General features: G+C 47.9%; 1 protein-coding gene across 1 annotated transcript; it reads left to right on the top strand.

Moving 5' to 3' along the window:
- Positions 1–2,284: 2,284 nt before the first annotated feature.
- Positions 2,285–12,027, top strand: Fcgr1a (Fc gamma receptor Ia). Its single transcript, XM_057793688.1, has 6 exons — positions 2,285–2,348; positions 2,719–2,739; positions 3,635–3,892; positions 9,108–9,359; positions 10,232–10,516; positions 11,611–12,027. The coding sequence occupies exons 1-6, from the start codon at positions 2,318–2,320 to the stop codon at positions 11,781–11,783; spliced, it is 1,020 nt and encodes a 339-aa protein (XP_057649671.1). The 5' UTR covers positions 2,285–2,317; the 3' UTR covers positions 11,784–12,027.
- Positions 12,028–13,029: the final 1,002 nt, after the last annotated feature.

Genomic DNA, 13,029 nt, shown 5'->3' with positions numbered 1-13,029 from the left:
TTATTTCCCCCCATTCCACAAGTAGTTGAATTGACTCTTTTTTCCACTTGTAAAATGGAGACAACAATAACATCCACTTCTAGGTTATAGTCAGGACTAAGTGAGAAAATACATAGGAAGAATAGTAACACACAAATATGAGTTATGCTGATACATTAATCTGACTTTTCTTCTGTGCGCCCTGAAGATCAAATCCCATCCAGGTTTTCTTTTTCTAGATGAGTCTTGCATGTAGCACAGGCTAGCCTTAAACTCACAATTCTCCCGTCTCCTCCAAGCACGGGACTATAGTAAGCATGCACCATCACTCTCAGCTCTGGCAGCCTTTATCCAAGTCTAGAATGTGTCCTAAGGAAAGAGTAACTCAAAATTTAAAGATGTTGCAGATGGATAGAAAATACCTGCATGTGCTTGAAGAGAAGTTGATGAATTCAAATGATGGGGCATCCATGCAGCAGAAAACCATAGAAAGAAAATAGTGTGAGGATTATGAAACCGGTATTTGATGGGATCTTAGTGATTTGAGGCTTGCCTGTATCTCTCAGGATACCCAGATCTCTTTCTGGAGTCTCTGCATTCATGTGTGTCAGCCAGCTACCTCACTGAAGCAGTCTTGGAATCTCAGCGGACCACAACAGCGAGCATTCGTTTCTTCTCATGGCAAACTCTGTTTCAGACTAGTGCACGATTAGTGCAGATGGCTTCATGGCCAATGGAAACCAAGTGGATGAGCCACAGTGGAGAATCAAGACGGCATCTTTAGCTGCTCCTGATGCTGTAGAAGCATGGGGTCACCCACTGCTAGTGAGATTGCTAGTCGAGTCCCTGCTGTGAGACACCGCTCTGCACACTGTAAAGATTTGTCACTCAGGTTGGCTTTATAAGATGCTGATTGGCCAGTAGCCAGGCAGGAAGTACAGGCAGGGCAGCTAGACTAGGAGAATTCTGGGAAGAGGAAAGGCAGAGGCACGGTCACCAGCCAGGCGCAGAGGAAGTAAGATGAGAATGCCTCACTGAGAATAGGTACCAAGCTGTGGCTAAACATAGGTGAGAATTATGGGTTAATTTAAGTTGCAAGAGCTAGCTAATAATAAGCCTGAGCTAACAGGCCAAATAGTTTATAATTAACACAAGCCTCTGTGTGTTTCTTTGGGACTGAATGGCTGTGGGACCAGGCAGGACAGCAACTTCTGTCTGCAAGTAACCACTGTATTCATTGAACCACCCTTCTTTCTGTTTAACTGTCTTTCTCGCCTAACAGAATCCCTAGAACCATTAGATCTTCACAGCTCTCTAAGGACCCCACTCTGACTGAGGGCACAGAGCTGCTAACTTGAACCTCCTTTTCTAGGATGTTCTTGTCTACCGGCCTAAGTTAACTGTCTCTGTAATGATATTTATAGTAAGCATTTCGTCTCCTTGGATTTAACCTAAGTGTTATAAATCCATAGTATCTTTCAGGACGATGGCTTATATATTATTGACTTCACTTTTTACTGCTATGGGTGATTGATTCTTCCTATGTGTCCCAAGGAACAGAGGCCAGTTTGTGCTAGGGGGACTCTTTTCGTGTCTCTCAGAGAGGCTGATGTAAGAAGTTTCTGGATCCAAATGATAAAATTACCCAATCTGCGAACCAATCTTAAAATAGAGTTTTGTCATAATTGTTCCTTAAGAAATATGAACAGTAGAGGGAGAAAATAGTTGGAAGGGAGTACCACCACTAAAACTCGAGCCTTTCCAGCAGACTCTGAGCATCCACAAGACAAAATGAGCAAACAAACTGAAGACAGAGTTTAAACGGAGAGAGATGGGCTATGGGCTTTGAGAATGGAGAAGGAAAGCTCTAAACATAAGGGATGGAAAGCCAGGAACAGGGGTCCACATTTCCAATCTTACCACGTGGGAGGCAAAGGCAGGTGGAGCTCTGGATAGCCAAGGCCAGCCTGGTCCACATGTGAGCCTCAGGCTGTCAGGGCTACAGCATCACCCTGGAGAGAGAGGTGGGAGGGGCATGCAGCTAGGCACTGCGGTACAAGGCTATAATCCTAGCACTTGGGAGGTAGAGGCAGGAGGATCAGGAGTCAAGGTCATCCTTGGCAATACAGTAAATCTGAGGACAACCTGGGCTACAGAAGACTCTGTTATAGAGGAGGAAAGAACTAAGGATGTATTTCCCAGAAAAAAGGAACACAACCATAACGCAAGTGGGCAGAAGTGGTCATTTCCTTCCTCTTTGCTAATCTTGGTTCCTAGCCTTTACTAGTGTCTCGTCAATGTCTTACACAGTGCAGATTTTTACCAGCTTGGAGGTGACATGTGGCTTCTAACGACCCTGCTCCTTTGGGGTAAGTTAGGCTCAGGGAGGCTTGTTGGGTGAGTTGGCTCTGGCCATGGCGATCAAGACGTTACATCATTGTTTGGTTAGCCTAAGAACTCAACTCTAAAGATGCCTGTATCAAGGATCCAATCATTTATTGGTGCTTATTACCAAAGGATGGGAAGGGGACCCTCTGGTAGCATTAAGCCTGCAAGCCTCCATCAGAATAAAGAGGGTATCATGAGTACCCATCCCTTCTGCTGGTACTTGATCTGGGAAAAGAAGGATGGAGAGTCTCTCAAGAGACTTCAGCTGGGTCCTCAAGGTCGACGTGAGCTCTTCCCAATTCTCGCATCTTCTAGTCCCCAACTGACATCTGTGTCTCTGGTCTCTTGCAGTCCCAGGCGGTGAACAAGTGGGTGAGTGGGCTCTCCATCGACTTCTCATCTGCTGCTTCCCTGCTTTCAAAGGGTGGCTTCCATTAACCTGGAGGGAGGAGCACAGGGGGAAGACAGGCAAGAGAAAGATTTCTTAGTGACCGTCTCTGTATTTAGAGGGGGTTTTCTACAAAAGGTTTTCTGAGTGAGCCCTGGCTGCTGAACTAAATCCCTAGATCAGCGGTTCTCAACCTTCCTGATGCTACGACCATTTAATACAGTTCCTCATGTTTGATGACCCCCCAACCATAACATTGTCTTGCTACTTCATAACTGTAACTTGGCTACTGCTGTGAACTGTAATGTAAACATCTGTGTTCTCCGATGGTCTTAGGCAGCTCCTGTGAAAAGGTAATTTTGACCTCCAAAGGGGTCGTGGCCCACAGGTAGAGAACCACTGGCCTAGTGAGCTCAGAAAAGCAGATAATTGTGGGAACCCAGAAGCAGCCCTGTCGGGCTGGTTTTTCTAGCCCCCCCCCCAACTTGTCTCTTTTATAAGACAACAGAGATAAGTGGTTCTCCTCAGACAGAAAGGCTTCACGGGCTTGAGCCTCAGTTTCCCCCCAAAGACAGCCTAGCGCTGAGTGTAGGGAATCTGGTTCAAAGCAGTTTGCTCTGGTTTAAAACCCCACTTTCTTAAACACCAGTGATTTCATCACTAGCTACGAAATCCTAACACCTGTGTGGCGATCAAATAACTCGAAAGGCTCTGAGAGCAGAGCGGGGACCGGCTGGCTTCCTGGGTTTCCACTTGCTAAGTTTTTCAAACCGACTTACATGTAGTTTCGCCTTGTGCAAGCGATACTTTGCCAATCCCTCACAGTCCTTGCGTTAGCTCCACTTAGGGTTTTCTCCATTCTTCTTCTTTTTCCCACAGTCAGTGACAGGAAAGCTGTGATCACCTTGCAGCCTCCGTGGGTCAGTATTTTCCAGGAGGAAAATGTCACTTTATGGTGTGAGGGGCCCCACCCGCCTGGAGGCAGTTCCACACGGTGGCTTCTGAACAACACAGTCCTTCAGGTCTCCACGCCTAGTTACAGGATCACTGAGGCCACTTTCAAGGACAGTGGTGAATACAGGTGCAAGACTGGTCTCTCAATGCCAAGCGACCCTGTACAGTTGGAAATCCACAGAGGTAAGCATGGCACAGGGCAGGAGGGCTGGAGATCCCAAGGTCTTCTTTTGTGTGGGTGCCAGAATGCTGTCTGTCTGTCTGTCTGTTTCCCTTTCTCTCTGAGAGTGTATTTGAGACTTTATATGAGTGAACGTATCAGCTCTAAAGACCTACTAGGTCCAATCAAGTCAGTGTAATGAAAACATTACATCAAGATCATACGTACCCCTAGCGCTCTAGATTGGACCAGTTTTGGGTACAATGTCTCAAGAAAAATTTCAGGCTCTTGTGTTTTATCTTTGTCACAAATTTATGGCAACACGTCTTTAATTTCCTCAATGGCAGCCCTTTTGTGTATTTTTCATTGTGTCATTCTGATTGTGTATAGTGGCTTCACGTTGTGGTTTTAATTTATAATTTTTTTGGTGACTGTGGTATTGACCACTTTTAGTGTGTTTATTACTTGTCTTTATAAAGTACCTGATGAGCCTTTTAGCCAATGTTTTTTTTCTTTTAAAATGATATTGCTTTTTAGTTGTGTGTGTGTGTGTGTGTATCTGTATGCCATGTGTGCAAGTACCTACCCTTGATGTTCAGAAGAGGGTGCTGGACCTCCTAGAACTGGAGTCATTAGCAGTAGCAGGACTAAGTTCTGAGAACTGAACTCAGGTCTTCTAGACCAGTGGTTCTCAACCTCCCTAAAGCTGCGACTTTTTAATACAGTTCCTCATGCTGTGGTGACCCCAGACCGTAAAATTATTCCCATTGCTACTTCATAACTGTAATTTTGCTACTGTTATGAATCATAATGTAACTAATTTTTTTTGGAGATAGAGGTTTGCCAAAGGGGTTGTGACCCACAGGTTGAGAATCACGGCTCTAAAAGACTAACAAGCACTCTTTCTTAACTGCTGAGCCTGTTAAGAAATCTCTCTAGCTCCTTCTCCCAAAGCCATTGGCTCATCGGAACTCTTTATATATTCTGGGTTCCTCAAGTGTTGGTAATTTCTTTGTGGCTTGCCTCCCCCCACAAAAGGAACAGAAGTTCTTGCCTGTCATCTAATATACTAGGCTTTCTGGTTCCGGCTCCCTCTATCCTATTTATAAAATGTTTTGCCATGGTTGTGCAACAGTGGGAACTCCATCGAGGTTACACTGATGCTCAGTCACCTTCCGTCTGTCTGGGGATGCTAAGACACTAAGACACTGTCTGTCTGGTAGGAAGATAGAAAGAAGGCCATCTAGGGAATAAAGGTGGCAAACTTCCAAGATGACCGGCTTCTTCCTCACCCCCCTGATCTGAGACAAAAGCCTGGCAGCTTAAAAAAAAACTAGGCCTGGAGGGCTTTATTTATTTATTTAGTTATTTTCTTCCAAAATTTGGGTCCTCTGCTGATGGACCAGCCTAGGAGTTCAACAGAATCTGTACATATTTACGTAACAATTGTGGACCAGTCAGTCACCATCCCTAAATCAGGGAAGAAAGACTCACCAAAGACAAAAAAAAAAAAAAAACAAAAACAAACAAACAAAAAAAAAAACAACAACAAAACCTAGCCATTGAGAAGAGACTAGATTTATTTTATTTTGTTTTGTTTTATTTTGAGACAGGGTTTCTCTGTGTAGGCCTGGCTGTTCTATAACTCATTCTGTAGACCAGGCTGGCCTTGAACTCACAGAGTCCACCTGCCTCTGTCTCCTGAGTGCTAGGACTAAAGGTGTATGCCACCACTGCCTGGAGACTAGATTTTTTATTTCTCAGCCCCACCCTGCTTTGGAGAGGATCTCTGTGTGCTTGCTGTGTGTGCAGAGGTCTCTGTGTGCTTGCTGTGTGTGCAGAGGTCTCTGTGTGCTTGCTGTGTGTGCAGAGGTCTCTGTGTCCTTACTGTGTGTACAGAGATCTCTGTGTCCTTGCTGTGTGTACAGAGGTCTCTGTGTCCTTGCTGTGTGTGCGGAGGTCTCTGTGTGCTTGCTGTGTGTGCAGAGGTCTCTGTGTTCTTGCTGTGTGTGCAGTGGTCTCTGTGTTCTTGCTGTGTGTGCAGAGGTCTTTGCGTGCTTGCTGTGTGTGCAGAGGTCTCTGTGTGTTTGCTGTGTGTGCAGAGGTCTCTGTGTGCTTGCTGTGTGTGCAGAGGTCTCTGTGTGCTTGCTGTGTATACAGAGATCTCTGTGTTCTTACTGTGTGTGCAGAGGTCTCTGTGTGCTTACTGTGTGTGCAGAAGTCTCTGTGTGCTTGCTGTGTGTGCAGAGGTCTCTGTGCACTTGCTGTGTATACGGAGGTCTCTGTGTGTTTGCTGTGTGTGCAGAGGTCTCTGTGTTCTTGCTGTGTATACAGAGGTCTCCGTGTGTTTGCTGTGTGTGCAGAGGTCTCTGTGTGCTTGCTGTGTGTGCAGAGGTCTTTGCGTGCTTGCTGTGTGTGCAGAGGTCTCTGTGTGTTTGCTGTGTGTGCAGAGGTCTCTGTGTGCTTGCTGTGTATACAGAGATCTCTGTGTTCTTACTGTGTGTACAGAGGTCTCTGTGTGCTTGCTGTGTGTGCAGAGGTCTCTGTGTGCTTACTGTGTGTGCAGAGGTCTCTGTGTCCTTGCTGTGTGTGCAGAGGTCTCTGTGTTCTTGCTGTGTGTGCAGAGGTCTCTGTGTTCTTGCTGTGTATACAGAGGTCTCCGTGTGTTTGCTGTGTGTGCAGAGGTCTCTGCGTGCTTGCTGTGTGTGCAGAGGTCTTTGCGTGCTTGCTGTGTGTGCAGAGGTCTCTGTGTGTTTGCTGTGTGTGCAGAGGTCTCTGTGTGCTTACTGTGTGTGCAGAGGTCTCTGTGTGCTTGCTGTGTATACAGAGATCTCTGTGTTCTTACTGTATGTACAGAGGTCTCTGTGTGCTTACTGTGTGTGCAGAGGTCTCTGTGTGCTTACTGTGTGTGCAGAGGTCTCTGTGCACTTGCTGTGTATACAGAGGTCTCTGTGTGTTTGCTGTGTGTGCAGAGGTCTCTGTGTGCTTGCTGTGTGTGCAGAGGTCTCTGTGTTCTTGCTGTGTGTGCAGAGGTCTCTGTGTTCTTGCTGTGTATACAGAGGTCTCCGTGTGTTTGCTGTGTGTGCAGAGGTCTCTGTGTTCTTGCTGTGTGTGCAGAGGTCTCTGTGCACTTGTGTGTGTGCATTTTCTACCTCTGATAGTAGCTCTTTCTCACCAGCTAATGCTGTCTGCTGTACTCAGGAATTTCCCTGCTGCCGTCTGTTGCACTCAAGATTTTTTCCTGCCTTTTAAATCTTTGACTGGCAGAGAAAAAAAAAACCCAGTAGAGTCCCTAGGACCAAGAAAATGCAGCTGGTTGGGTCCAGGTTCTAGTCATGTGACTCAGAATGAGGCTCACTTTCCCACTCAGAGGCAGTGAAGATGAGAGGTGACGTTAGAACTGGATATTAGTAAGCTCGGTGTCTATAAATCATATGACACAGCTAAAAGCTGTATCTATTGTGTTTTGATATGAAATACCCCGTTCAGGGTTAAAAAACTACATTTTTCCGCGTACGTGGACTCTACCAAAACCATATGTAAACAAATGTACATTTGGGTACAGCGTAGCATAAGGAAAGAGAACAAGAAAGGGTAATGTTAGAGGAGGCAGAAGGACAGAACACGGGTAAGGGACATGCCCATGAAAGAGGAAATAAAGCTAATTGCTTTCCTGGGTCGATCTCTGTCGTGGATTTTTCAGTTTTGGTGATAGATAAGAGCATGGAAATATATTCCACAGCGACAGTATAGAACCCTGAAGTGAAGGCCCACAGCCTCCCCTCTGGATGCGATTTTAACTATGCAAAAGTCCACTGAGATATACAAACCTCGAGTCTGGCAATTTTCAGTATGCAATTTTCTCATATTCATGTTTTGATCGTTTCATATGGAGATAGATCAAAATCTACTGTGTTTCAGACATAAAGCAAAGACATCTGTGTGTCTGGGCAGTGTGGGATTGAGTTTTGGGTCTTACTTGCATTTAGAAGGAACGTGGTTTTTGAGACCAGAGACCCTGCCCCACTTGGCAGAGGACTGAGCCCACAGACCCTGCCCCGCATGGCAGAGGACTGAGCCCACAGACCCCGCCCCACAAGGCGGTGGACCGAGCCCACAGACCCCGCCCCACAAGGTGGTGGACCGAGCCCACAGACCCCGCCCCACAAGGTGGTGGACCGAGCCCACAGACCCCGCCCCACAAGGTGGTGGACCGAGCCCACAGACCCCGCCCCACAAGGTGGTGGACCGAGCCCACAGACCCCGCCCCGTAGATGAGTTCTGGAGAGTGTAAGGCCCACTTTCCCTGAACGCCTCATCTTCACTAACAGACACATCAGTGGTTACAATATATTCCTTTTCTAGCGCAGCATAACAAAGCATCACAAAGCTACAGCCCCAAACACACAGAACGATCGCGGTTCAGGTTCCACAGCGTCTCTGTAGTCAGGGTGTTGACTGGATTGTGTTCCTTTGGGTCCTTCAGATTCACAAAGTCGTTGGCAGAATTCAGCTCCTGGTGGTCACAGGGCTGGTGTCCTTGTTTTCTAATTAACTGTCCACCGGTGGGGGTGGGAAGGCAAGCTCAGCTCCCAGAGCTTACTGCTTCAAGGCCACCAGGAGCGTCCCTCTCCAGCCTGCTAAGAAAAAAACATATACAGCAAATGTGTGCCTGGCCTTTGTCATGTTCTCTTGATTTTAGAAGCTGGACATAAGGGCACAACACATTCAAGGGGTTTTGTATGTATGAATCATTGGGGTCATCTAAGAATTCTGTCTTCATACAAAGTAAACTTTGTCCCAGCCAGTTTCTGAGTGCTGAGAAGGGATAATGTGCACAGCTGCTACAGAGGATGATGGGGGAGTGGGTAGTGGGCACGGCAGCTGCAGAGGATGATGGGGGAGTGGGTAATGGGCACGTCTGCTGGAGAGGGTGATGGGGTGGGTAGTGTGCAAGGCTGCTGCAGAGGATGATGGGGGAGTGGGTAGTGGGCACGGCTGCTGCAGAGGATGATGGGGTGGGTAGTGTGTACAGGGTAGTGTGCACAGCTTCTGGGAAAGGTCATTTTTCTTTCTACCAAAGCAGAAGAGATTTCAAAGCGGGACTAAGGTGTGGGCCACAGCAGATCCTGAGGTTGGAATGTTGCAATAGTGTAAGATATAAAAGTCTCCAGGGCCAAGACTTGGCCTCCTTGTTCTTCCCCTGTGCTTGCAACCACTGTGGTCCTCCCTTTCCAGACTCGCTGCTACTCCAGGCCTCCCGCAGAGTCCTCACGGAAGGAGAACCTCTGGCCTTGCGATGCCATGGATGGAAGAATAAGCTGGTGTACAATGTGATTTTCTATCAAAATGGAAATTCCTTTAACTTTTCTCGAGGTTCTGAGGTCAAAATTCTGAAAACCAACTTGAGTCACAATGGCGTCTACCACTGCTCAGGAATGGGAAGAAACTACCGCTTCACGTCTGCCGGAATGGCTGTCACTGTGAAAGGTATCCGGTCTAGATGAGAGTCCCAGCCAAAAGGACCAGAGAAACCTCAATTTACAAAGGAGCAAATGGCTTCCCCGAAGGTCACCCAATGACCACCTTCTGGGCCAGCACCAGAACTGAGGTCTCCGAGTCCCCATCCATTGCTCTTCTCAGCAGCCACAATGGCCCATCGGTGATCACAGGGCACATGTCAAAGTCAGGGGACAGCGGCTATCTACTTCGTCTATTTATTTTAGCTGCTAAGGCCTGAGACTCACTCACTTAGGGTAGCCAGAGTTGCTAGAAAATACTCCAGTTAAAGCTCATGAAATTGCCATAGAAATTCTCTAGAAGCCAGAAAGACATTAGGAATTACTTTTGCTTTCCAATTGTGTATCTGGGATCATGTAACCTCTGAACTCACTTCTCCTTAAGCTTCTGCAAACCAGTTTGCTCTGTCCAATTTGCACACGGTCTTTGTTCCAACTCTTTCCACGGCTTGCCATCTTAGTGTTCAAACTCACTGGCAAGGTATTCCTGTGTGAAAAACAGTTCATTTCTGTGGGGGAAGAAATTACTGTCCCAGCTTCTCTTTTGGATAGCACAGGTAATGAGTGACTTAGCTGGCAGGTGCGTGTTAGTGATGACTCTGGGTTCCTGCCAGTGTGGTCCATGTTTCCAAATAGACAGAGACACGTGCAGAAGCGTGCACAGTGTAACGAGAAGACCCCCCCCACACACACATACCGGCGACCCGTCGGGTCTACTAGAAATATGCCTCTCTGTTGGCAATGGAGGGAACTCATTCTGTTGGGGCGAGATTCACAAAGGGGAGCCTTTTGGAGGCACTGACACTGAACGGGACACCCTGTTCCCCATGACTTTCTCTTTAGAGCTGTTTGCAGCCCCAGTGCTGAGAGCGTCCTTGTCTTCTCCCTTCCTGGAGGGGAGTCCGGTCACCCTGAGTTGTGAGACAAAGTTGCTCGTACAGAGTCCTGGCTTGCAGCTTTACTTCTCCTTCTACGTGGGCAGCAAGATCCTGGAGGATAAGAATACGTCCTCAGAGTACCACATACCAAGTGCGGGAAGTGAAGATTCTGGGTTGTACTGGTGTGAGGTAGCCACAGCGGACGGCAGTGTCCTTAAGCACAGTCCTGAGCTGGAGCTTAGAACACTTGGTGAGTGTGCAGGAAGTGGGGCTGACGGGGAAGGGGAACACTTCACACTTCACCAGCGGAGCGCCATGTTTCAGAACCGCACCGTTTCCCTCCCATCTTCCCTGAATTTCTTTCTTTCCCTGTCACTTTTCCCTTTCTTTATTCTCCTACTTTCCTTCATCCCATTCTTCCTTCCGTCTGTTTCCTTCATCTTCTGTCTCCCCTCCCTGCAGCTCTCTCTCAACTTCCCTTTGCTGTGCCCCCATTCACCCACTGCAGAGGACATTAGGGGTGTTTCAGTTAGGGCTTCTATCGCTGTGATGAAACACCGTGACCAAAAGCAAGCTGGGGAGGAGAGGGTTTGTTTGACTTACATTTATAGAGCACTGTGTATCAGAGAAGGAAGTCAGGACAGGAACTCACTCAAGGCAGGAACCTGGAGGCAGGAACTGATGCAGAGGCCATGGAAGCGTGCTGCTTACTGGCTTGCTCCTCGTGGCTTGCCCAACCTGCCTTCTTTTTCTTTCCTTTGTTTTTTGTCTTTTGGTTTTTTTGAGTCAGAGTTTCTCTCAACCTGCTTTTTTATAGAATCCAGGACCACCAGAGCAGGGATGGCACCACCCATAACGGATTGGGCCCTCCCCCATCAATCACTAATTGAGAAAATGCAGTTGCGCTGGATCTTATGAAGGCATTTTCTCAGTTGAGGTTCCCTCCTTTCAGATAACTCTAGCTTGTGACAAGTTGATGTAAAACTAGCCAGGACACAGGTGTGGGCTTTGATGACGGATTCCCATGATGGCTTTACAGTTTGCCTGCGTGGACAACACACTCTCCTGACTGTATCTGACTGAGTTGGAGGGTTCATGAGTTCCAGAACCAAGGGAGGAATCTTTAAACCTGCTTTAAGCATCAAAGATACAGAAATAGCAGCTGTCTCTGAAGTTAAGGACAGTGTAATATACCCAAGGAGCCTGGTCCACCGGAAGGGCCCATCTGGAATGGCTGCAAATTTCTTGTCCCCTGAACTTATTTCTGGGGACAGACAGCCTTCCTCACTCTTCTAAACAACTTGACTGGATCACTCCAGTGTCTAAAGGATTTTTTTCTTTCAGGTCACCACCAGTCTTCCGTCCCTCACATCCTTTTCTCTCTGGCAATGGGAATAATGCTTTTGGTGGACACAGTTCTCTGTGTGAAAATACATAAAACGTTGCAAAGAAGGAAAAACTACAATGTAGAAGTCCGTTTGGTTTCTGATGAGGGGAAGAAAGAAATTTCCACTTAGCAAGTTAGAAGCGATGATGTGTCTGAAGAAAGAGACCTTGCGAGACAGACCACACCAAAATAGCCGCGCAGCTCAGTGGGTGACCGTGGACCTGGATAGCTGACTCCCTCCCTCCCTGTGCCAGCGCTGAGGCACAAACTTCCAGAAGATAAATGACACTCAGACTGTGGGACCCTGGCGCATGGCGCTCAAATAAAGCAAATGTACAAACTGACTCCAGTGGAGACAAACTTGGTAATCAGACGCTTGAAGGTAGACCTGCTCTAAAGGAGTCTTGCGAAATGTGGAGCCCAGTCATAGCGGGGTTCTGTTGTATGCACGTGATGTTGGGCCTTACAGAGCAGAGGAATGGGAATGGGAGGAAGTGAATCTCACAGGGAGAACAACCTCACAGCCCCTCTGAACAGGAAACAGCTCTGAGGACTCCAGTCTGAGGAGTGGGGAGTTAGAGCAGGCGCAACTCTCCTCCCCAGAAGGGAGAGCTGTGCCTCCCCTCACAGGGTGGGTGCTTTCAGGGAAAGGCCTCCCTGGGACAACCTGTGCCTTAGGGGAGCAGACACAGATATAAACTAGTATCACAGCCTAGGGCGAAGCTGGGTTAAGGCCAGTCACCAGGACAGCATCAAAATTTGTGTTCTTGCCAGGCAGTGGTGGCGCACACCTTTAATCCCAGCATTCGGGAGGCAGAGGCAGGCGGATCTCTGGGAGTTCGAGGCCAGCCTGGTCTACAAGAGCTAGTTCCGGGACGGGCACCAAAGCTACAGAGAAACCCTGTCTCGAACCTCCCCCCAAAAATTTGTGTTCTCTTCCTCACTGTCTCCCTTCCTACACCCTGCCCATATTTGCTGTCACACCCCCCACAGGAGCAAGGTCGGCAGTGTCCTGAGGTTGGATTCATCCATCTAACCTCCCTCGGGTCCAGGTAGCCCCTCACGCGAGCAGCCTTTCCTGGCAGCCTACACATGGAGCTGTGCCACGAAGGTTGGGGTTAGATGAATGACCGTCTGAGAAGCGATCTTCACCCTTTAGTGACCCCACAGGGCTGCTTTAGTGTTCTCCTTCCCGTACCGCCTGGAAGCTGGAGCCTAGACAGGGTTGGAACACTGGAAGGAATACCTTTTGGAAGGCACAGTTCACGTGTGTATGCCTCCAGTGTACTCTGACCATACTAGGAAGACTGTCCTAGAAACAAGGAATAGATCCTGTCTCCACTTACGGTCACTCCTAAGGACCCACTGAAGGTCTT

Source organism: Chionomys nivalis, chromosome 18, assembly GCF_950005125.1.
Source record: "Chionomys nivalis chromosome 18, mChiNiv1.1, whole genome shotgun sequence".
Lineage (NCBI taxonomy): Eukaryota > Metazoa > Chordata > Mammalia > Rodentia > Cricetidae > Chionomys > Chionomys nivalis.
Note: the sequence above shows the minus strand (reverse complement) of the source record. Positions and strands in the feature narration are given on the sequence as shown.